General features: G+C 42.3%; 1 protein-coding gene across 4 annotated transcripts in view; it reads right to left on the bottom strand.

The window, feature by feature from the left end:
- runx1t1 (RUNX1 partner transcriptional co-repressor 1) overlaps nucleotides 1–26,104 on the bottom strand; it is a 58,474-nt gene that overhangs the window by 17,255 nt on the left and 15,115 nt on the right. For all 4 annotated transcript variants that reach the window (XM_042436601.1, XM_042436603.1, XM_042436602.1 and 1 more), the window contains exons 2-4: nucleotides 6,815–6,952; nucleotides 4,588–4,829; nucleotides 2,077–2,166 (exon numbers count right to left, since the gene is read on the bottom strand). In XM_042436601.1, coding sequence (XP_042292535.1) covers nucleotides 2,077–2,166; nucleotides 4,588–4,829; nucleotides 6,815–6,952 — 470 coding nt within the window. The remainder of the gene's footprint in view (nucleotides 1–2,076; nucleotides 2,167–4,587; nucleotides 4,830–6,814; nucleotides 6,953–26,104) is intronic.

The raw sequence follows: 26,104 nt of genomic DNA, 5'->3' as shown, positions 1-26,104 counted from the left end.
CCAACACATCACGTCACTGGCGCTGTGTGGTTTATGATTGCCTCCTTCCAGTAAAGAGTCCCAACCAATTTGCGGTTTAGTATTAAGAGAAGGGGAAAGGAGTTGAGTGGGTTTGGGTAGGGGTGGGGGTGGGGGTTTGAAGGGGTCGGCTTGATCTAACATTAGCGTAATGAAAAACTCTGAGCCCTGACGCGCATTGTTGCAGCTGCGCTTCTACGCACCTATAAAAGCTCCCCCACACCTCCAACAGCTCTCTGCTACCATATGGTAGCTGGCATTAAAGGCCCCGCAGTGGGAAGACACTAAAATTAGACTGGGGAGAGCGAGAGGCAGAGAAGTAGCGATGGAGGGAGAAAAAAAAAAACAAAACAGTTGCATCTTTGATTCCGCAGCCATCCCGGTGATACACTAACCATCTGGCGAGGAGAGGAGAAGGGAAGGAGGGACTGGAGGATGGATGGATGAATGGAGAATGGTAGATAAACAGAGACAGGAAAGGGATAAAGATATGAAGGGAGATCAAATGAAAAGAGAGAAAGAGGAAGAATACTTAAGAATAAAGGAGGGGTGTAAGGAAAAAAAGAGGGAGGACACAAAATCCCTGTTTGTGTTGTTAACAGCCATTTACGGCTGTTCTTGTGGGACCAATTTCTGCCGCCCACATCCACGCAGGACATCAGTGGATTGGATAGGCTTGTGAATGTCAGTTCACACATGCAAACATCTGCAACTGCACACATGCATGCGCACAGAGACAGAGTAAAGTGAGATGATATCGTGTTCAGGGAGAACCAACTGTCTTGTTTTCATAAATAACATTTAGCCTACCTCATACCTGTCACTCAGATTCAAATAGAAGACGTAGAGAGAGAAATAGATGAGGACTGAGGGGGGAAAGAGGAAAAAAAAACGGGTGGAAAGAAAGTGAAAAAGTGAAAGAGAGTCTTTCCAGAGGTGTGTAATAGAAACAAATGAGCTTTGTGTTAAATGTTAGGCTCGTCTCTGCTCTTTCAATACAGCGCTGATATTGATCTCAGCTTCACCAAGACCCCATAACATGATCTGAACTGCAAGCGGGCAGTACATCCCTCAATATAAACCCAAGTCCCATTTGTCATCTTTGACTAGCAAAACAAATCATAACACCACCACCACTACTCTCACTATGAGACTGCTTTAACTCACCAAATCCTGCAGACATTCAGAATATGCACCTATCTAACACAAACAGTCTAAATGCACATAAATGGCTACTGTTTCATGTGGAGTTACAAACAGAAAAAAACGCCATCCCTCTTCATTTTTATCTCCCAGACTGGAATAAAGAGACGTAAGGTACACTGTTGTGACTGAAACAAGATGACCGGTGACAAATGGGCTGAAGCAAAGGCACGGCTGGGTGCTTAAGAGAGCGCTCCTTCCACTAGTAATACCATGCTAATAGCTGAAAATGGGAAATACTTGCTGAAGATGTGGCTTTGCGGGATGAACAATCAATGACAAAACAAGCCTAAGAGAAGAAAGAGGAGGAGGCTGGAAAGGAGTGTATGAAAGGGGACGTTGTTCATGTAGAGGCACAAAACCACACTCATTTTGCTCTGTTCCAGCACACGTTAAGCAAGTTTCTTAAAAAAAAAACAACAAAAAAAACTTTTTTCCAGTTCAAATATTACAAAGACACATATTCTGTACAAGGTTGCTGGTTAAAAAGAGTGAACTAAAAAGAGGAAGATCAACCTCAGCACTGAAATGACTTATGCTCTGTTTAATTTGTCGGAGGGAGAAACAGACATATTGAGCAAGAGAGAGGGAAAAAACAGATGATGTGAGAGACAGAATGAGAGCGACAGTATGTTGTGAAACTGCAGAAAAACTGAGTGAGGAGCAAGAAAGAAACAGGTGAAGATTAGATACAAGACAGAGATGCAAAGAGACTGCACAAAAATAGGGAGAAATATCATGAACATAAGTATGCACATCTGGGTCTGGGCTTGCTAAATGTTTTCCAGATTTGGTCAGATCAGACAGGCGGGCAGGCAAACCTTATGTAGTAATTGCATATACACAAATATCTACCTTCAGAAAGGGTATGACAAAAGGTCGCAGAGGGAAGTTGGTGGCTTCTTGGAGCTTGGAGTGAAATTCTTCGATGGTTAGTGTGGAATTCTGGAGGAGAGGGAGAGACAGAGAGAAAACACATGAATCCATGTGGAAGGCATTAAGTGATAATATTACTTATTGGAAGCTAAGCTATATCCTGGCCTGGAGTGAATGTTTCGGGTTTTGTAATAGGAAGCATATGGTGCAGGCCACAGTGAAAGACCCACAGAAAACAAAGACACACATCTCCCTCAATTAACAAAACAAATACACATGCAGGAGTTTGAGTCACATCATCAAGGAAAAAAAAAAATGCTGCATGAGGGACAAATGTGTTTAATATTTTACCAGGTGTGCTCTTTTTGAACATGGTTGTGAATATGAGTGTCAGTGGACGTTAATACATGAATATGATGATTATTGGATTATTTTAATAACCAGCTACCCACATATGTATCTAAACAGTTGAGTTGTTTGAAGACATTTCAGTGTATTTTTTATACAAACATACATAGAAGTCTGCTTATTTGTTGTTCTCAGTAGTGGCTGAAAAAACTCAAGATTGGTGAATTTTTGCCGTGTTAATTCATTTCCAGTAATATAATACATGTTTTGCACATGATATTGAGAAATTTCTCCTGAAACTCCTGTTTGTGTAACTGAACTTTGTTTGGAAGGATCAAAGTGACCAAAATACATTACAGTAGCATGTGGTGGACCAGGCAAATATGCAGTAGACAGGAAGTGGGGAGTATATTTACTGTGAGTGGGTATTTGTATGTTTTCTATGGTTGCAAACAGAAGGTGTGTATGAGTGTGTGGTTGGAGCTGTGGGGGGTCAAAAGTGGGTTATTTATTCCAGTTTGTCAACCTTCCACACCCAAAACCAAGTCTAGTTTCTGTCTCTCCTTCTTCTAACTCGCACTGATGACATGACAAGACACCAGTGACACTATTTTTAATTTTCAACATGAAGTACTCCCAAGATGCAGCGAAGAGCGAAAGAGTGAAAAACAGGGAAAAAGAGGTGAGAGGTGCACATGGGAGAAGGATCTGCTATATAACAAGCAAAAATACAAACAAGAAAAAAAAAAAAAATCAAGCGAGACGGAGAACATAAAAAAAACAGAAGATATTATTTTTCCTCCCCACACTCTCTGTGTTATTTCCCAGACCTGAATTTTGTTACATTCAGCCTTACATCTGTTCGCCCAGATTGCGTAGGGGCTGTTCTTGACAGCTAGTGAAACCTCCTGAGTCTCCCTCTGTCCCTCTCCCCGGCACACAACTAGCTAATTAACGGTGTCACTCTTTTCAATAAGGCAGGGGGAGGGACAGAGAGACAGTGAGCGAGAGAGGAGAGGAAGGGGGGGGGAGGGTGGGGGGATGTGGGAGGGAGGTATGCAAGCCAAAAGGACACAGGAGAGGCATGTGCATATGCAGACGGTGAGAAAAATAAACATAGTGAAGCCAAAAGGAGGCTATGCTCTGTGTGGCTAATTAAAAAAATTCCTCCCTCCATCTCCTCCGCCTCCTCCTCCTCCTTGCTGCACAACATTCAATCACTATTTCTGTATTCCCCTGCTTGTTATGCTCAAAATTTCTCTGATCACATAGACGTGTGGTAAATCTTTAGATTTGCACATGTATTTTATACCAAATGCTCTCGATGATATAGCCTTGATATAACCATGTCAGCTAAGCTGGAGAAACGCATCTGTCTTATCAAATCTCTCTTGGATGAATGTATTTTGATGTTTGTGGGCTTGATTTGTATTTTGCAGTATTAGTAATGCTGAATCTCAGGTGAAGAAAATGTTATTTTCCTCACTTTTTTATAGTTTCAGTTTTGTTGTGTTGTATGTTATGTTGTTTATGTAAAACAAATCATAACATGAGTCTGGTGTTAAAATAAGAAGTCTAATCCTTATTGCTCCGTGCCTCTAGTTTTCCATGTTGCTGCATACACTATGTGTTATTTTATATAAATAAATGTAATGCAATTAAATCTATAGTGGATCAGGTGCATAAAGACAGTAGTCTCCTGGTTTGAACATAATACCATGGTTTCATTAGGCACTGTATTACACTCAGTAATGGGCCGTAAAGTACTGATGGATGTCAATCTAGAGGCAGAGATTTGAAAATCTCTCTAAGTGTTTATTTTACACTAATGTCTAAAGGACCAGGTGGGTGAGGTTTCTGACATAAGGAAATAAAAGGCTTAAAAAATCCCCAAGGAGGTTTCATAATCGGTGATACTTCAAAGTCGTGCTTCCCTGTGACTGACAACTAACCTGACACTATTTAAACTTCTGTGATTCAGTAAACCTCTTCCATCTGGCACTGCAGGCATGCTGAACACATTTTTCTCAAATAACCTGCTAATTGATTCACTTACTATATTGCTGCTAACTTAAGGCCTGGTGTCAACTTTCACTCTATGAGCCCTTTGATCTAAAGCTCACATACAGAGCAGCTACTCACCACTAGTCCCAGCACTAGCGTGCGGACCCGCTCGCCGATTTCAGGTGAAATGTCGTTGCCAAACTGTTGTAGGGTTGTGAGGAAACGCTTGAGCTTACTAAGCTGCCGGGCGCCGCAGGCTGGTGGCAGCTGCTGGTTGGCCAGCGAGGATGAGGAGGAGGAGCTTGGACCGTTACTGTAGCCGTTGGGAGGTGACGGAGCGCCGTTGAGCGCCGTAGGAGAGTGGCTACTGCCATTGGTTACTGGTAGAGAGAAAGACAAAGAATACAGCAAAATGAAAAATCATAAGTTAAGTTGGTGAATATCATTTCCATAGAAACACAGTGTTGTGCAGAAGTAACACTGCCTTCTCTCTCTTTTGCTATATATAAATAACCAAAAATAACATAAAATCCAGAATGCGCCTTTAACACCAACAAAGGAAACAACATAGGTCAGCTTCATGGAGACCTAACCACTGATTTGAAATGATTTACATTCCCCTGAAAACATTTGCAATCCTCAACATTTGTTTCCAATCATCGCAGTGTGTTTGATCCTTTGCGGCATCCTCCCATAAAAAAACATATTTCTGCATTTGGAGACATGTTGCCTCTCTGCACCTCCTCACTTTCCCTCCCTCCCTGCAGTCTAAACAAGCAGGGACAGTGTGACCCCCGTCGTGCCAGAGCACAGGAGCTCTGTGTGTGTGTGTGTGTGTGTGTGTCTGTGCGTCTATGTGTGTGTTGGGGGAGTTGGTGTACAAAGAGATACAAGGCGGCATAAAGCTTTCTCTCTAATGAGATTAGGTTTTGACTAGCGATCCACTCACTCCCCTTCTGGCCGCCGTCCAAAGCCGCCACTGTAAAGAGAGGAGAGAGACGAGATACTCAAACTGCATCTGGTAACAATTACGTCGGGTGGAAATCAAAGCATACTGCTTTGTTAAAACCTTCGGCATGCGTAATGAGAGAGCTGGGCCTTTCCTCCCTCATCGCACGGAAGCCCCGACGTTAATTGTGGAGTGTGAGTGTTTGCAAGAAAGAGAGAGAGAGAGAGACAGATACAAAGAGAAATGGAGAAAGTAAATACTAGAGACTAAGAAAGGGAGAGCGAGTGATTGAACGAGAACAAAATGATGCCTCTGTTGAAGAGAACCCGCACTACTAACACAGACTTGAGGGCTCTGAGTATTTTGAACGGCAGGGCCTTTGATTATTTGATTCTAGTGCTCTCCATGCAAGTGGTTAAGTATGCACTTCTAAGTGAATACTAGGGTGTAATTTGCTCGTCACAGACTATGTGCACGTCATGGCAAAGCTCCAATGGTTTGTTAGCGTGGGTGTTAATGAATTTGTTGGGGGGAGTTGTTGGGAATGACTGCAATTTGAAAAGGCTCAATGCAACTTGTTAAGCAGGTCTTGTGATGCTAATGGTGTTTTTTTTTTTTTAGGTTAGTGTTTACTAATGTGTCTTCCCATGTGGGAGCGCAGGTGTATCTGATCAGTTTTAGTGTGTGCTGCTGTATGTTTTCCATGTGTGATTTAAGGTGGAGTTTATGCAGGCTGATATACAGCGTCCCACCTTCACCTTAGAATTGATTTATGGTTCAGCCTCACATGGCACCTGCTGACTACCACCGTTGTATTATATGTAGGGATGCACATACAGTATCTTTAACTTTTTCTCTCCTGATACAGATTCCAATACCACAGTGCAGTGTCTACTGATACTGAGCATCAATCAATACTCATGCTCTCTCTTCCCACATTTAAAATGTGTATTATTTACTGAGTGGAACTCCAAGGAATGATTATATAAGGTAACCTAAGGTCAGGGATGCTGAGTTGGTGGTCTGTTTTTAGTAAATCAGTGTAACTATTAGTGGAAACACTGACGTTTATGTTGTTGTTGAACACAGAAACTGTATTTAATGGTTGGTTTAATGATTGGTTATGTCATCCACTTTATAAAGTCAGATCAGTCTGTCCCTAATTACCGTATATGGATGCATAGTACATTATCAGTTCATATCATGTTTTAATTACATGATGTGTGTTACTGTATGCAGAAGATTACTGTGCCTTCCCACAACTTGTTTGATGTTGCTTTCACCAATGGAGACTTTTACTGTAGGAGACGACATGAGTAACCCAAGCTGACTAATCACAGTTTTTCCAGCCTTCCAGGATGTCTCTGTTGCTGCCATAACCTCTTAATGCAGAGCTGTAAATCTTGCTTTACTCACATGTGGTGGGGGTGTAGGAGCTGTTGCGGGGTGCTCCTTGTGTGCTGGGTGGGGGCGGCATGGTAGGGGGGGTCAACCTGGACTGTGTCTTGACGTCCGCAGGTGAGTCGGGCATGGTGGAGCGCTTCCCAGTGCGATCTGAAAGGAAGACAAAGAAGACAAGGGGAAGATTATAGCAACATAACAAACATAACACGCTCGTATAGCTTAACACAGGAAATGAACTGCAGTTCAGGGAAACACATTCCAAATCTGTGTGCCTAGAAAGGAACGATGTCATAATTTGCACGTTAACAGCAGCAGGATTTAATTTGATAACAAAGCGCCTGTGAGGTACAACAGACAGACTAGATCTGGAAATAGATGGCTCAGGCTCACCACATCATATGTCTGCGTGTCTGGCCACATTGACACTGATGCATATGCTCAGACTGTCAAATGAGAAATGAGAAGAGAGAAAGGAGAGATTCACAGACAAACAGGAGCATAAATCTGCAGCGAGTACGGGTCTCATTCCACCACCATCTGTGCCATCCTGCATGCCCGCTGTACAGAACGGCAACACAGCAAACCCCCCTCCCCTGCTAACGACTGCAGTGCTCATTACACACACACACACACACACACACACACACACACACACACACACACACACACTCACATTCTCCCAATGCTTGTATTCCTGGATACTATACTCACATCTGTTGAGGACGGTAACAGGAGACAACCAACTAGTCAATGAGCTAATTTGAGATTGCAGAAACAAAAGCTAACATGCAACTCTTGTTTTATTCGTAACTTCTTAACTTAAAATTAATCCACGCTTGAAAATTAAAGCACAACGGATCATGAGAAATTTAAAACATTATCAAAACATAATATTTATTTTATGATATGCCTGTTTGGACCTAATTCAGTTGCTTTGTGTTCAGCAGATAACTGACCATATCAAATGTCTGTTAACAACAACAAAGACGTTATCAGAGTCTTGCACTGGTGCGAGGGCTGAGCCCATAGAGTGCAGGATAAGATACACAGCTTCTCTCAGCAACAGTAGAAACAAACCAACAGTATCGCAGAGTCAACAGACTGTCATCGACTGTCTCTGTGGCACATTGTGAAGGATTATAAAAAAAAAAGGGCAAAGAGGGGAAAGAGGGTGCAGACAAGAGAGAGGAGGGAAGGGAGGAGCCGCTAGAGAAACAAAAGCACTGTCTGTGACACTGGGAACACGTAGCTGTATCATGGAGTGAATCCATGTGCCTTGACTCAAAGCACATATTCTCTGTAATCAGGGTTTTAAGGGTACATGTATCAGAAACGCACATTCTTCTCATGATAGAGACACCAAACACCCGAATGTGTTTGTGTGAGTGTGTGTGCATTTTTGCATGATGAATATGCATGCTGTTACGTAATCTTATATTTTACATGCATCTACGTCTATTTGCATATTTTCCCTCAGTGTTTGTGTATTAAATGTGTAAATTATATGCACTAGAAAGCACATAAATGTTAAATGTTACTCTGTGCCGACTGTTTGGATCCATAGTGTTAAGTTTAGGTGAAATGAAAGAGAAATACTGATGTGAAAGAGACAGGATGGCCTAAGCCTGTTAGCTAGGCCTGAGCCTCAGTAACACTCTGCCTCGCTGCTGCCGAGGTGCACTGTGACTAAGTATTTTAGTCACGCTAGCTTGGCTTTAGTAGGCAGGCGAGTGAGAGATGGAAATGTCACTGAAATTCTAAATACAGGGCGCCCCATAACTCTATTTCCAGAACGTTTGGGTCACTTTTGTTTATTCTACATTTTGACCCTTTAAGAAATAAGCAGAAAGAATATGGTGTAACTGAATGAAACAATCAGTCTTGTCACAGGAAGTATACAAGATATAAATACACAGTGATTACACCGTGAAACTTCATGGCTATGACATTCTCTAAGCTTTAAAGGTTTACTGTGAGGTACTGAGACATGCAACAAAGTGAGGATTAATTTCTTGAAACTATTTTCTGAGAAAACACTAGTTGCCTCTTGAGGCTTTACTGCTCTTTCCATAACCAATTTGAGGTGATTTGAACTAGTTTGAGCACCAATATGCTATTTTATGGATACTTCCTTGTTGTCAAATGGTGATAAATAGTGAAATTTGGAGTCTGGGCAAACATGCGCCCTCCCCAGACAGAAGTCACACTTCTCCCTACAAACCATTGAAGACTGTCCCTAACTAACATGCACTCTTTGGAGTTGTTTTAGCAGGAGTCGACTGATACAGTCACTGGGAAGATTGGATTTATCTGGCTCCCAGTACGCTGGCACAAATACGAAAGGACTGGTAGGATGAACTGGGAGATGTAGACCAGGACTAGGAATCAAGATGCAACAAGGCTCGAAGCTAGACCCTTTTAGACTTAATTGATAGATCCAGTTTCGACTAAACTTCTCAAATTTGTTTGATTTGTTTGGTTTGACTGCAAGAACTGATCAATTTAAGTTTATCATCACCATACAATAAAATAAGCTTTTGCTTGGCAAGAGAGGATTGAACTAAAATGCAGAGAAAAACTGGATAAATTGCAGGAGAGCAGCATGAATGGATACACAGTAGAGACTAGTGGAAAAAAGTTGAGTGATTAGGAAAGCAGAGAATGGAGGAATGGAGGTGAAAGAAGAGTCAATATGAAAAGAAGACAGAGAGAACAGAGAGACTGTCCAAACCTTTAACTGTCTATTCATTGTGGCTAATCTTTTGGTAACTTGTTCTTTCCCTCTCTACCTATTTCCTCACACATACAAACCCCCCCCCCCCCCCCCCCCCCCCCCCCCCACTCCCCCCCTCACCCCCACCCCCAACCTGGCCAGAAAAAGAAAGGTTTACTACTCTAATTTCACCACAGTAAAAAGTCTGGATTGGACTATTTATTTTATAAACTCAGGATATAGCAGAGTAGCTTGTGGAAACATATAGTCTTACCTCTGCCTGCCAGCTATCATATCCTGTATGCCTGCCTAAAATATGATGTATGAAAATACAAGGTCATTAAAAAAAAAGACGGCCGAGTGACAGGACCCAAGGTAATTCATCATTTTCCAGTCAAACACAAAGACCTTACATGTATATAGTTAACGAGCCCAAGTTAAATAGAGAGAAGTCACCATATCACACATGGTTGTACTTAAACTGTTTCACTCTTTCCAAATTTTTGTATATTGGCTTTTCTAATTGTGTGGTAATTTTTGGCGCAGTTCACTTAATCTATTGTTAGATACTTGGACACCAAATTAGGATCCAAATCATCTTATAATTACCTTCATCTTTGTGACTAGGTAAGGAAATGGGTAGAGTAAATGACTCACATCACCACAATGTAATTTGGAATCAGATACTGACCTCTAGCAGCCCCCAGAGTGCAAGGAATACAATGTAATTCTTTTTTTTCAATTTACATCAAAGTGAGGTGTTTTAATGGGAGGCTGGAGCGTCACTTATTAGGCTACATCACATTTTAAAAGGAACTAAAACATTTGTTCACAAAAAGAACTTAAAAAGTCTATTTTAAGCATAATGTAAAACATGTAAAGTGGGAAAAAAAAGCACAAAAGTCTGGACTCAATATCCACCTGAACGTCTGCATGGTAGTGAAGGCCCTACAGCGGTGTGAAAAGATGAGTTTGGTTATAGGCTTGTAATTGGGGATTAACACCTGGGTCAGTGCTATGATTGGATGGTAGTTGTCGGGTGGAGATGAGGGAAACATAAACCCTGGAAGCATCTGAAACTCATCCGCAGTCCCTCAGGTGAAGAAGATGAAGGATAAATAATTAATTAGTGTGAAATCCATGCACACAGTAAATACACACGCATCATGGCCTTTCTCTCTCTGTCTCTCTCACACACACACACACACACACACAAATACACAGGCACTTTTGTGATTTCTAAGCAACATCTTCTCTGTTTTGGATTTGATTGAGAGCCCTGTAAAGCATATAAGCAGAATGAAATCAATGGCTTCATACTAACCAACAAGGGCTGCACCCAGCCATTCACTCAGCAATTACTATGCCACTTGAATCAATAGCAATACTCCCTCCACAAGGTAATTTACCCTGTCTTTGGGAAAAATAAAAATACATCTTACAACTGAAGCACATTATTGAAAACAGCTCACAGCATATGACTGCGTGCCATCCATCTTCATGAGCGGATACGGCATGTATATTTTCAAATAAGAAATGCATGTGCAGACAGCAGTCAGACAAGCCCTCATTTTATTACAGCAATAGAGCAAGACTGAACAATAGCAAGCTACTTCATGCATAATTCAATTCAAAAAGCACCACCTGAACAAGCATCCTTAAACAACCTTGAAAACAAAGTTGAGCCTCTCCTCCAGCCTAATACATCTGTTAAAACTTAATGGCTGAACTTAATGCACATGTATTGTCCATTTATTAGCCCTGTTACTGCCCCGCCAGTTGCGTATTGTGGGCAAAGCAGTGGATGGACGATATTCCAGGACTGGACAGGTATTGATGTGCGGAGCTTTAATGGAAAGGAGTGATGAGTGCTCTGACTTTCCCTAACTCACTTTATGACTTCTCAGAAGTGCTGTTGTCCAGGATATAATGGATTGAAGAGGATGAGGACGGTTGTTGAAGAGCCCAGCCATTAGCTATAAAGGAAGAGAGGAGCCTCTCAAATGTGTGTTGATTCACTCGTGCACTCCATGCAGGCAGAGGTGCCAAAACTATTGATGATCATGCTCATGAATGACAGTGATTAACATCTCACAACAGCCACTTGGTGTGCGGTTTTATCTAAAGCATCATACAGAGCTCTCAGTGCAAATATTTGTAATACGGATGGCCTGAAACCCATGAGAGAATCAGAGCTGTAGTGGTACTTCATTAAATGTATTGGGTGTATTGTTACCCAGACATCATATCATTCTGTATGTGTCAGAGGTAATTACACTGATATCTGAGTGAATTATAAGCTCCCTGGAGAGGCGAGGTTGTATTTGCTTTGACTACATAAAGTCAGGATTACACTAACAGCAGCAACTCTGTGCAGAGAGAAATCTTTTGCTATAAACCACCAAATTCTAGGCTTTACTCCATGTACTTTTTGTTAATATTTGAGACTAAAACATTAGAATTTGAACACACTAACCTCTCTCACATCTCCAAACAGACGTTCAAAAGCTCCCTGTTAAAATAACAAAGCGAAAGTTGAATTGCAGTTGTTTGTAACGCCTTTAATCTCTAAACAATCTATCTCTCAGACTCAGAATGCAATCCTAGAAATGAGACAGAAGCCCAGACAACTACCTGCCACTCACAAAGATGTCTTCACACTTACATCAGCCGTTTGCATCGTCCGTGATTACGTGATCCTCAATGTTTGCAAAATCTCTTTTTTTTTTCCTTCGCCTTTCTCTCTCTCCCGCTCTTGCTTATATACCTTCTTTCAGCCAAGCTCAAAGAAAGGAGATTTTTATCCCCCCGCTGACTTGTGATACACGCCTTTTCTAAGGTTACATGCAAGTTACATCACTCGCCTAAAACAAGGTTGTTGCAATGAATGATATCTAGAAGGGAACGTGGTCCCTGAGAAACAGTTCAATATGTTACAGAAAAGGACTTTGCTAACCCACAACTCAAGGCAAAAAAATACAATGATATATCAAAAGCATATACATTTCATCATCACACAAAAACCATGGGGTCATTTGACATTCAAATCACAGGGAAACGGGGACAACACCGCCTAACCTTGATATTTTAGATTATTCACAGAGGCTACAATGACTTCAAAGTCTATCATCAGGAGACAGAGTCAAACAATCTCTATTACACACTTCATAAGCTAGAATTGCCTCTGTGCGTACGCGTGTGTTTGCATGCGTGTATGTATGCGCTGTGATCGTACAGTTGGAGACCCAGAAAATGATGTGATAACAGTGGCAGTAATATGCCACTCGAGAGTACTTCACACAGGCAAATCCCATTCTTCAAAACGACAATGGATTTCAATCACGCTGGGTGAATTTTCGAGAGTTGGCGGCTGTGACATAAACAATTTACGGTGTGCTGGCGCCTGTGTGAGCACAAGATTGTATTAGTCAGACATAAGATATCATCATTATGGAGTTAAATGGAAAAATGCATATAGACTGACCCACTTATGCCCTGCACACACACAGGCAAACATATAATCTAGACAGCACACACATTGATATGTAGGTGGTGAAGTGAAAACCGTGAGGCGCAGAAGCCGTGGGAAGCCTGTGAATCGAGCACTAATGTCCACAACATGCCAATGTCTGTGCAAAATGGTGCCTCTGGGTGTGTTATACTAACACACACACACACACACACACACAGTACACAATAATGTGTGAGGAGAGGGAGCGGGACAGATAGGTAATGGAATAGATGAAGCGATACAGAGATGGTGTGATAGTGGCTTGTGGTGATTGCTCTGTGTGCTGGGTACAAATGTTGGAGAGAGGGAGCAGGGGACAGACATGAGAGAGAGATTAAAATGGAGAGAACGAGAGGACCGATGTGTTGAGGGACAGGTGAAAAGATTGAGATTCAGGCCGAGTACACAGAGAAACAAGAGAAATCTATCGGTATGCAAGTGAAGTAACCCCTCTTCTCTTTCCATCATCCCCCTCCTATGGACCCTGCATACACACACAAACACACACAAACACACACACACACACACACACAGAGTCATCGGCAGCCAGATGGAGCAGTATGCAGAGCATGTCCCATCAAACTCCACCCGCTTGTCAAGAAGATGTATGGATGCAACGCCCTACCGCAAGCCCACAAACACACAAATACACACACAAACACACAGCTGCAAGGACAACACAACTCTCTCTCTCTCACACTCACACTCTCTCTATCAGACACACACACACAGATCTGATTTCCATCATCTTATTTTTTTCCCCCCTCCCCAGCAGATGCAGGATGCAGAGGAGAGCAGTACCACCATCATGTGTCTCTTTGGACTTCTCTCTCTCCTTCTCATTACTGCTCTTCCTTACTACATTCCTCCCATCTCTCTCTTTCTCTATCTTTCTCTCTCATTTTCTCCATGTCTGTCCCGCCCTTTTTCTTTTTTTCCCTCTCAGTTTCTTCACTTATTCCTTCCATGAACACACATTCTTCCAGTATAGGTTCCTGTTCACTGGTGGCTGCTGCCTCATCTCGTCTCCCAGCAACATTAAATGATGCGAGGACTTTGGGCACAGTGTGGTTTTCCCTTGCCAGTAATGGTCTTGTTATACAAGAAATCAGCATATACAGTACAGTAGCTATTACTCATTACGCATTCAATACTAATATCATTACTTTACATGTTGCTCCATGGGATCAGTATTTTGCTCAACTAGTTATCTGTTTGTTTGTTTTTTTTAATCACACATCAAATGGTTTCCATCCTTCAAAATTTAGCTCTCTCTGTTGTATTCCATTCTAGTTCCTGTTGTCCTAATGGTCTATTAAATCAAAGTGGCTAAAAATGAATTCTACTGGGAAAAAATAAACAAAGTTTGCCATTTTTAAAACTGATCTAGGACGGGGACATATGGAAAGCTTTTGTACTAGCAAAACATTTTTTTTTGTGATTTGTGATATTGACAAAGTAATTTGTCACATTACGGGGGGAAAAAAAAAAAAAAAAAAAATTTCCTGAACTGGTACCACCTGATGTTGTCTTGAATGGCCAGCTGGCAGAGTGGTTCAAGATTTAAAATGCTGACAATCTGAATTAAGTTACATTTTCCTCTCCAGCCATATTGTCATATTGTAGAAATATGCCGCATCTGGGAATTTGATTATCTGAAAAATGCTTGCTAGCAGTTTCCAACTTGAGACCAATTAAGAGCAGAGGAATGTTGGGGTTAAAGGTCACTGTGATAGCTTGAGATGGATTTTTTTTATCATGACAAAAAGGCATAAGTCAGCATGTAACATCTTTGATTAAACAACTCTGCATAACAATAACAATATAACAACACAAAAAACATAAACATGTTCAGGGAAACTGCAGTATCCAGAAAAGGCGTTTCCCCTTACTAAATGTTGTGAGTTTCAAGTGTAGTTTGCTGTCACTCCAGCTAATTATGACACTATCTTGCCCTAATATCATAAATACATAGACTGTATTGTATGTATATGATGAGTAAACTAGTGAAAAAGTGATGATACAATACAGCACTAGAGCATTGAAAACAGATCTGCTCCTGATCTGTGCTGACAGTCCTTTGCATCTTCCACCATATCTGCATTTTTCTCTCAGTGTAACATCGTGTGTTTACACTTTTTCAAGCCAGCAAAGACATAAGGAGATTTCTCAATCGCACACAAAGGTCTGAACACCATCTGTTCCATCACACAAACATTAACACACGCATGCAAACACAAAAATTACACCAACGAAACACACCTCAGACTACACACACACACACACACATATATGTACACACCGGACAATAAAACATATGCCGTGTATAACATTAGAAGTCCTTCACTCTTTTTCAAAAAGATAGATTTATAGTAATGTCTGTTTTACCCATCTGTTGAAATAAAGTCTCTCTTGCAGAGAGAAGGGGGAAGAAAGTGTTAAGGAACAATAAAAATGATTCACAGTGCCCGTTACGCGTCCCCTCAAATCGAACCGATTCCTGCCACATCTTGTTGCCAGGCAAAAGTGAACTGTGGGGTCTTGTGAAAGGAAGAGTGGAGGAGGGAAAGAAGAGGGTTCAGGGAGAAGTAAAGGTAGAGAAAACTTGAGGATATGTACAGTTTTTTCATCACTATAAGACTACAGTGGGAACATGTATCAACCAAATATTTTTCCATCGCTGGGCTCAGTGCTGCTCAACATGTTGTAATAGAAAACACTATCGAAAGCATTGTATTAATGTAAAACTGGCCTGTCATTGCCATCCATTAACAACATGACGTCAATATCATGATATAAATGTTGCGTTTTGGGGGAAAAATAGAGCAATATAAATCAGACGTAAGCCTTGGTGAGCTCTGTTTGGCCATTTGATGGAAGCCAGCCTACTGAAAATTGCTTTCTGTATACAGTTTGGTTCATTTCTGATGCCACGCTGACACAGGGCCAAGTGAACCCAATGGATCTGGGTGTTTTCCCAGGCAGGACTCTACGCCAGCAGAGAAAGACTCACACAAAACACTCGACACACATCCTCATGCTGTGGATACTGACGACACATGGCTTTATTTTCCTACACTTCACACACAGCCAGTGGGTTACCGTTTTTTGATGCAGTTCAAAATAAATGCGTTACGTGTCTGATGATTCATACTGCTGCAGCACATTTAAGATAAAATTGTACAGTAAGCAACAACAACTTCACTATGGGAGTCTCATTGTGAGACATGTACTGTATCTTTGTATCTGTGGGTTTTATAAAACACAAAGCTGTCTTTTTGCTGTCTGTGCCAGCATACAGTATACTGTGCAGACACATGCACAAACACTCTATGAACTGCTTGACCTTTGTAGCACAAGTACAATTTAAAATCAGTGATGCATCCACTGCATCTCTAAACACAAACACATTGATACACACTGGTACACACACAGCCAAGTGGCAATTTGTATCTTTTTGCCTTTACTGTATGTCCCCCCCAAGCTAGATGGAAACCTCTCTCTGCAGCCAATTTGTATGTGTGAGTGTGTGTGTGTGTGTCCATGCTAAAAGGAATCATATCCCTGTCTTCGGGAGCAAAATCAATTTTCAACAGACAGTAAAGGCTCTCATGTTTTACATGACAGTTATCTTTTACTATGTGTAGAGACAGAGAGGCACAGAGAGAGAGAAGGATGGAGGAAGGGTGGGTGGATGGAGTGATATATAATGCTGGCTAAGTGAGAGTGCAGTACTATGTGTGTGATGGGTAGGAAAACAGACAGGGTGAAAGCTTAAGGAAACATATGTGGAAAACAGAGTTTTAAGAGAGGAGGAGAAAGAAGAAAAGGATAAGAAAGGAGAGGTGGAGATACGGAGAAAGAAAGATGGATGACCACAGACAACAAGAGACTGAGAACCAGAGATAACATTAAGCGCCTATGAGAGACAGATGGGGAAATCAAACGCGAGAGGCAGAGGACGAGCGCAGAAAAAAAAAAGAGGGTAGAGGCTAACAGTAAGGGAGGGGGGTTCCTGGGGGGACAGTGGGGGAGGGAACCAGTCCGTCAGCCTGGTGTTTTCAAAATATCACATGACGGCCGCCATGTGTTGGAAATTACTGCCGGTTAACTATCTTCCCCAAAACCGCTCCGAAAAAATATGTCTGCAATTTATGAAATGTGTTCCAGGGCCTGCTAAGTAGAACCAGATTTGCAAAACAGAAAAAAACCCCTTTACCCCTTACCTCCCCTTCTCTGAAAACCGCTACTCTCTTTTCTCTTTACGCTCCCTCTCCCTCTTCTCCACCCCTCCCTCTCCTCTCCCCTGCAGGAGAAGATGTTTAAAACGGGGTCTTAGTCACATCTGGTGAGCAGGGAGCCAGAGAATGGTGGTTGGTGTGACCTCGTATCAGGGCATTTCCAGGCTTACGTAGTGTGTGTGTGTATGTGTGTGTGTGTGTGTGTGTGTGTGTGTGTGTGTGTGTGTGTGTGTGTACCTGTGCGTTTGTGTGTGATATGGTGACCGTGGTTTGCTAATGGCTTTGAGAGGCTGAGTATGGCTGGAGGTGAAAGAGGCACACACACACGCACACACACGTGCAGTACCACCACGACCACTCCAGGTCAGCAATGTGTATTTGTCTCCTTTCATCTAACCATTACACGCTTTCTCTTCAGCTCTTTCCTCTGATCGTTTCACCTCTCACTGTCTCACCTCCCTGTCAGCCGACCGACAGCCATCTGAGTCACTGTCAAATAAGAAGAGAGGATCTCAAAGTGGGCAAGAATACCAGTTCACAACAAAGCTTTGACATACACTGACCTCTGAAACATCAGTGACAGACAAGTTGACAACAGAGTTGCTGCCTGGGTTCAAGAGTTCTGTGCACTACATACAGTATAGGTGGTATATAGGACTCATCATGTATCTGTATTTCATTTAAATATGAAAATACCTGAGAACATCAGATACAACATTGATAATTCAAAAAACAGGGTGAAAATCAGGTTTTAGACACACAACTTGCTGCTCAAATATTGTAGTTTAACAATTTACCTGTATTACTTTCAGGTGCTCTGATATACTGTAATATCAGCAGCTCATTTGGATTTTCCTGTCATTTTTTCTCTTCACTCTCTATTAGCTAAAGTACTTACTGAGCCATCATACTGGCAGCAGGACCTCCTTTACTGTAAAGTACAGAGAAAGTGTTGTCTGCCAGCAGGAAATACAACAGCTTTTGAAACATAACATTAACATTTTCAACACAAAATCCAGAGAAAAACTGATCTGGTCCTTTTAAATACTACAGGTATTTTTCAGTGAAAATCAGTTCACACTGAAACAGATGAGCCTTTTGTATACAGCATGATGTATACAGGAAATGATCTCATTATTTACATCTCAAATTTGTTAACAAACTAAGAGATTGCACATCAGTAATGGTACCATCATTTATCTAATTTGTGTAAAACCAGTTGTTTTTCTTGTCTGGTTTCTAATTAGCCACAATCCTCAACAATGAACAGTAAAACTTTGCTCAAAACTAATGAAAGTTAACTCTGTCTTACAGGAAACATGTTGCAGTCTTTGTTCTGCAGGAGGCGCATCAGATTACTGTCCTTCCCACATCCACCTCCACAAACAGCAGCAGCTTTTTAACCAGCACAACTCTGAACTCTGTCCCCACACCCACCACTGACACCACTATTAGCATCATCACGACAATCCCACTGTTTTTTGTTTTTTCTGTGGCATAAACACGAATTCATGCGCACACACACACACAGACTCACACAGACTCAGACACACAGCCTAACCGCTCTCCAGTGCTACAGATGGATGCCACCACTCTCTCTGGAGCGTTGCCAGCGCCAGCTAGTGAACAGCTTGCCTGGCACAGTGCTCTGTGTGTGTGTGTGACTGATTGTGTGTGTGCCCGCAGAAACAGTAGCGAAATAGCCTAGCACAGATGGGTGGCCAAAATACACCCCCCCACACACACACACGTACATCCCCCCAGCCCCAGCATACACACAAACACGCAACAACACGGACACACACACATGCACACACATATGCTCCAGAATAGAGACGCGCACACACACAGTGTCTCGGTTCTGCTTAAGTGTTCCCGACCTGGCACAAGCTGCCGCTTGCACAGCTGCTTCCTCAGAGGCACGCACACTTATAGGCACTCACACACACAGTGTACACACAGCGGAGGATTGCAGTTACACACGCAAATACATCTGTGCTTAGTTTACACTTCCTGTTTAAGGCATGGGAAGTATAAAGTCCACACTCCACACCCACACACACACACACACATGCAGCGCCACCACCACCACCACCACCACTCCCACATCACCACACACACAAGCCCACACACAGACAGACATAAGCATTCCTGTGCATCTGCCACACGCACACACACACACACACACACACACACACACACACACTATTATGGCGCTTTATCCTCGGTAGCTATTCAACCTTGTATGTATCTGCTTGTTTTCTCGACACACAGAGAGAAAACATCAAGGCGTCGAGTTGGAAACCCTCCAGTGTTGGCAACCTGCCAGCAGAGGCCTATAGATCAGCATGATCATAGGAATGTGTTAAGACACATCACTCTTTAATGATTTGACAATAAAATTAAGACATGAAAGCTTTTGCTGGAACAATAGAATCAACAGAGTGTAATTAGAATGCAGCTGTGCACAGTTGAAACCGTTTAAAATGCTCAAGGTGTGATGTGAATTCTTGTGACAGGCAATCTGATGTTGCTTCATGCCTTGACTCTGTTCTTTCGTGAGATGCAGCTGTAACAGATTCATGAAGTGCTGCTTCTGAACAATGAATTCCTGGAAGCAGGAGGTTTCGTATTCATTTAAGGTGAAAGGATGCTCTCTTAGGATCAAACAAAGACAGAGAAACTTCACCAACATGAATAAGTCAGTCGGTAGACAGCCTGCCAGTCAGTCAATGAGCTTATGCGGCTGGCAGCAGGTACCCTCGCCCCGGTACATAGGGGAGAGCATGGTGGCTGGCGGTGCCAACTGTGCACTGGGTAGCTGTGCCAACTCTGCCAGCCTTGCAGTGTCTGTTTGCCAGTGCCATCTGGGAAGAACAGCTATGCGCACATACAGTACCTCTTCCCCTGCTCAGAGGGCACAGACACACACACACACACACACACACACACACATGCATGGATGCACACAAGAAAGCAAGGGCAGACATGAGCTCCACATACATGGCAGCACACACAAATATGCATGGTATGAATACCGCACACACACATAAAGGCACACACACACACACACACACGCACGCACGCACGCAGTCGGACACTGACAGCTCACCATCTGTGCGCTGCCTCTGACTTCTCCCTCTGCTTCATTCTCTGCCCTTGTTTTTGCTTTCATAAACTCTCAGTCCCTCTCCTCCCCTTCCACACATTCTCTCATCATGTCTCATCTTATTTGATGAGTTTCCAAGCTACGGATTCCTGCGTTATGTCATGACCACCTGTGTATTGATGCTTTATATACATTTTTTATATCTTGGCGTATCAGATTAAGATGTGTCATTATTTGACAAGTCTTTTTTCTTTTTTGAACAAGACAGACACAGAGCCCACAGAGTCTTTCCTCTAAACCTCCTCTCCTCTTTCGCTCGGTCTCTCTATCCCATGTACAGCTGTGTTCTTAAGTGATATATTGTGCATGCACGAATATGCAGTACTTAAGCTTGCACATGCACACAAACACATCAGCTGATCTGGAATATGTCACACAAGACCAAGTGAAACTAAAAAGAAAGATGAAAAAAATATGGAACAAAAGATAGAAAAACAGTGAAGAGAGAAGAAAAAAAATATCCCTCCATCTCAGTCATCTGACACACTGAGAGCGAAAATGGGAACAAGAGTGAGAAGCCAATATAGAGAGAAGAACAGAGTGACAACAGCAGTTTGAATTTATGAAAGTAAAGAGGAGAGGAGACGAGAGGAGAGGAGATAGGAAAATAAAAAGGAGGAGGAGAAGAGAAGTGGGAAGGTAATATGAGTTCAGAACCGTGGAATTCACATCAAAGAAAAGCTAAAACAGGTCACTGTCTTTACCCGAGTTTAGCCTTGGGTGAAGCTCTCTTGCATATGTTTCTCATTTAAACCCTCTGAACCACTGTTTGAAAAGGAAGGCCAAAGAAAGACACAAGTACTATACATGCAGCCAGTATCCTTTTTTTTTTTTTTGTAGTGCTTGAGTATGTTCGAATGCAATTAGCTCATTTGCTAAGCGTATGCATTGAAAAAGGATAAGACATGGCTATTCTTTTCCATATGCTGTTCCATTTATCCTAGTATTTTTATTTCTACATCGCTGTGTAAAAGCCTGAGTTTTTGAATACCACCAAGCTATTACTTTGCTCCTCTACAACACAACAGCTGTATTATTTTCAATCACAAATCTCCCCTCTCTTCCTATTCCTCGCTCCATTTATTTCCTTTCCCTCTCACTGGCCACCACTACCTGCAATAAATGATTGTTTCTCCCACCATCTATCCTTTCCTCCTCCTCCTCCTCCTCCTCCTCCTCCTCCCATTCTCCCTCGCTCATCCCTCCTCCCTCTGCGTAACACCATCAGAAAGATCTACGATTTAACACTATTCCACTCCTATTATTATTACTCTCCACAGCCTCTTTCTCACTCGTCTTTTTTCATTCAGTCGTCTACCTCCTCCCAGCGCTCCCCTCTTCCTGCTTTCTCTTTACCACTTCCAACTGTTTTCACCTCTCAACTTCCTCTATCTCTCTACTCTTCTCTGTCCTTCTCCCCATCCCACCCCCTCACCCCCACCACCACCACCCCACACCACATACTATGGCAGCAGCAGAAGAAGTAGCCTCATTACAAACAAGGAAAATCCATTTGGAGCAGCCGTCTGCTGCTTCTCTGGCCCCCTCTGAACCCTCTTGAGTAGCAATGCCCCACATCTCTCCTCTTTCCAGCACTGTTCTTCTCTCCTCTCCCTCATGGATTTCCCCTCTTTCTAATTATTTCTATCTATTTTTCTTTTTTGCTGTCTTATCTTTTTTTTGCTTTTTTTTCTTCCCCGCCTCTGTACTTCTTTCAAATTTGTTCTCTCTATCATTAAGGCCTAATATCACAATACACCTGGCACCTACATGGGAAATCATGTAATTTTATGCCAAATTATCATGAAACATAATCATGGATTACATCAGAAATGCATCATCTATCTTAATAATAGACTTATAGCAATTATAATAATAAATCTTATCTTTTTTTAAGAATTTAATTACAGTTTGCTTGTAATCATTGATTTAGACACCATAATTTTGTAAAATGATAAGACAATATCATCACGATACATTTTCACTGAAAGTTGATAAATATTGAATAAGGTTAATTTATATGATACTTATATCATATCAGATTTTGCTCTCAGGCTAAAACAAGGTACCAAAGTCATAAAAATTTGAAATACCTACTTTTATCCATACCCTGTGTATGGATAATGTATCCTGTACCTACAGGAAACGTTTATCATTTTTGTTCAGTGACCTCAAACTTATAGTGTAGATCCATTCAGTTAAACTAATGGATTGGATCAATTCTCAGCAGTGGTTTTTGCAGTTATAAAATGAATCACCACACCACTTCCTGTCATTTTCTCTGTTCTCCTCCTCATTTCTTCCCTCCACATCCCTCTCCTCTTCATCCTCCGCGGTTGCCTTTTCTCTCTCTCTCTCTCTCTCTCTCCCTCTCTCTCTCATTTAAAAGCTCCTCGTTTCTTTTCACCCCTCATTCCTCCCTCCACTGCTCTCTCTGCCTCTCTCACTCTCTCCTTCTGCTCTGCCATCATCACAACATCTGATTAACATATGTCTGGGCTTTCACTCCTTGTCAGCTTGCAGGCATCTGCACACATGCACACCCACACAAGCGCACACATTCACACAATCTCATGCGCCATGTCTCAGGTTCAGGAGGGTAGAGGACAAAAAAAAAAAAAAAGGCACAGAAATCCCTCCGATTCTCCTTTTAAATGCATTTACCTCCCTTTATGTTTACGTGCCTGTGTTTGTGTGTGTGCCCATAACAGTGATGATGAGAGACAAAGCATCTTAACATTATTGCAAGCCAACAAGCCACATGTTCCCTAGTGAGCTGCTTAAAATGCCAATAATGGAGGAGAGAGAGAAAGGGATAAAGAAATATAATAAGACAGAGAGAGACAGAGAGCGAGGGAGAGAGACAAGATAGAGACAGATGAGAGAGAGAATATGTGTGTGGTGTGCTGATAAACAACAGCAGTAGCTCAACCAGCTCCCCTGAGACTTGTGGCCCCTAAAATTACTCACATACACATAGTCTCTCTTTAAGCTCATATTTCCTTTCAGAAGCAGACATTGATACAATGGATTTAGGTTATTCAATAAACATCAGTCGGGAGCTTAACTTCATATCCCACCTTCCAGTTAATGTAATCAGAGATCTGTTATTGATTATTTTCAACACTGGTGCCAGGAAGGCCTGCCATGCTAACCAGTACCAGCCGACGCAGTCAAGCTATATACGCCATCAGTGGTTGAAGCTTTTTTACCTGATATGGATTTATTGGCTCGCAGCACCAATGAAATCATTTCATATGTGTGGAAAGCACAGTGTTTCTGGATCCTCAAGCCTCTTTTCAAGTCATTTGTTCTCACTCCTCTGTCCCAGATTGCCTGGAATCAGTCCCACTTTCACCATCTCATCCGCAACAAAAACATGTAATAACAGCAACAGACGTCAGGAAACCAAACAAATACTTTAGCGAGCGTCTTGCCAAAACACATAATCCAACTTACAGCAACAAAAGCTTCGCAAAACTCTGCGGCCAAATAGTGATGATTGTTTGCATTGGTTTATGTTTTGTAATACCTATAATTTTTTACCTGTTTGTTATAATGGCATTCAATGCCATTTGAACACTTTTGTTAAAAAGGGGAGCAGTAACAGGACAAATACATCCGAAGCACTCGCACTGCAAATACCACATTTACAATTGTGCGGGATATGAGTCTTGCTGTGTTAAATTACTCTCTCTCTGTGTGAGTGAGTCTGTGAATGAGCATCAAGGGCTTACTTTATTCAAATATTAAACAAGTCAACTTGTCAAGATGCTGCAAACACTGTGGCTTTAAGCAAGCTTGCTGCATCCCAAACATAGATCTCCCTCTTCTTGTCTCCTCTCCTGCCTCCTAAACCCCCCACCCCGCCTCCTATTCAGGCTATTAAAGAGTCATTCTCAATATATGGGTTAATATATGTGCTTAAATTCAAAACAGTCAAATAAAAGGCTTTCTTCATACAGGCGCATTAACAAACTGAATAGTCACACAATGCTGATGAGGAGAAAACGTTTTGCTAAGGGGATTTCAATGGAGCGCAGAGGCTGTTTTGTGTGGGACGGAGCCATCTCGTGTGTGTCAGTGCATGTGTGTGTACGGGGGGTAGATGGCTTCACTAAAAAAAGAATGGGAGTGACTTTTTTTGTGGAAGACTTGATAAACTCAATAGGGCTTTGGAGAGCCCACTCAATGATGAGTCAATGAGGTGGACTTGAATAGTGGGGGTGATGGAGTGAGACACACAAAATGCACACACACACACACACACACACACACACTGGAGTCCCAGGAGACAGCCTCTGGCCATTTGACATGTGTAGGTTTTAATGGCACCGAGGGATGTGTGTGTGAGAGAGAAACAAGGAATGGAAGCAGGACGAGAGTTAGCTATATGCAAAAAGAGGAGATGCAAAAGGATGTAAATACAGGGTTATGTTTGGACTCACACGGCAGCACACCACCTCACCACACACCCAAACATGTCTGCCTCCTTCCCTCTACTCCCTTTCTTGTCTCTTTGCCCACTAACCCCTGCTTGTGTGCTGTCTAAAATTGATGTGTGGGTGTCTGTGTGTGTGTGTGTGTGTGTGTGCGCCCAGCCTACAGAATACACAACCCCACACAGTTTACACCCCAGTGGAGACCATTAGTGATTTTCTACCAGACACACAGGGAAGACATCGTCTGAGAGAGACACAGGAAAAGAGGCAGAAGTGCATAGAGGAGAGCGAGAGGGGGAGAGGGATGGATAGGGAGACAGAATCAGAGAAGAAGGATGAAAAACAGAGTTAGTGACTGACTGACAGACTGATTTACAGACACACACAGATGGGAAGATACATTAACAGATATTCTGGCAGCACCCCACAATACTGAGAGAAAAGGAAAGGGAACATCGGGGCAAATGTCAGTACACTTCCTCTCTGTGACTTTCTCTCTCTCTCTCTCTCTCTCTCTTTCTCCTCTTTCTCAGTCAAAGGATCGACCAAAGATGGCCTCAGCTTTAGTGCAATCTGATGTAACTTGCCAGAAACAGAGTCTCAACACTGCATATCAAACGTAGTCATAGCCCAGCCATCAAACTGAAGAAGGAGGCTATTTGAAATCTGTCCAAAGTGTGTCAAACTTTATGGTGGACAGTTAGTATATCCAACAAACTCCAGTACAGGTAAGTCATTGATTAAGGGTGGTATCACTTCAGTGATTGTATGATTCATAGTAAGAGAGGAGAAGAGGAGGAAAACAGGGCTTAAAAGTGGCAGCAATAGAAAAAGGAGGGTCAAACGACAAGGTGGAAGGTAGAAGGATGGATGAAGAGAAAGGAGGAGTTGGTTAAAAGAGACACATAGGAGGAAAGAAAGAAACAAGCTTGTGTGAAAGTGCAATGGGCCACATCAGGCGCTTCACCGGGCTGCACTCAACTGCTCTCTGCCTCCTGGTCACACATTGCCTGCAAGGCTATATGTGTGTGGGTGTGCGCATGTGCACAAGGGCTGCATGTGAACAACAACTCCTGAAGAAGGGAGGTTACATATGGGCTTGGCCTTTGTGTGTGTGTGTGTGTGTGTGTGTGTGTGTCTGTGTTGATGGAAGTGAGAAAAAGAGGGAGCTGCAGAAAGAGAGCAAGTGAAAGTGAGTGTAGTCGAAACGGTGCAATCAGCGGAGA

The sequence above is a fragment of the Thunnus maccoyii genome, chromosome 15, assembly GCF_910596095.1.
Source record: "Thunnus maccoyii chromosome 15, fThuMac1.1, whole genome shotgun sequence".
In the NCBI taxonomy this organism is placed as follows: Eukaryota; Metazoa; Chordata; class Actinopteri; order Scombriformes; family Scombridae; genus Thunnus; species Thunnus maccoyii.
The sequence above is the reverse complement of the archived record's forward strand: the minus strand, read 5'-3'. Positions and strand labels throughout refer to the sequence as shown.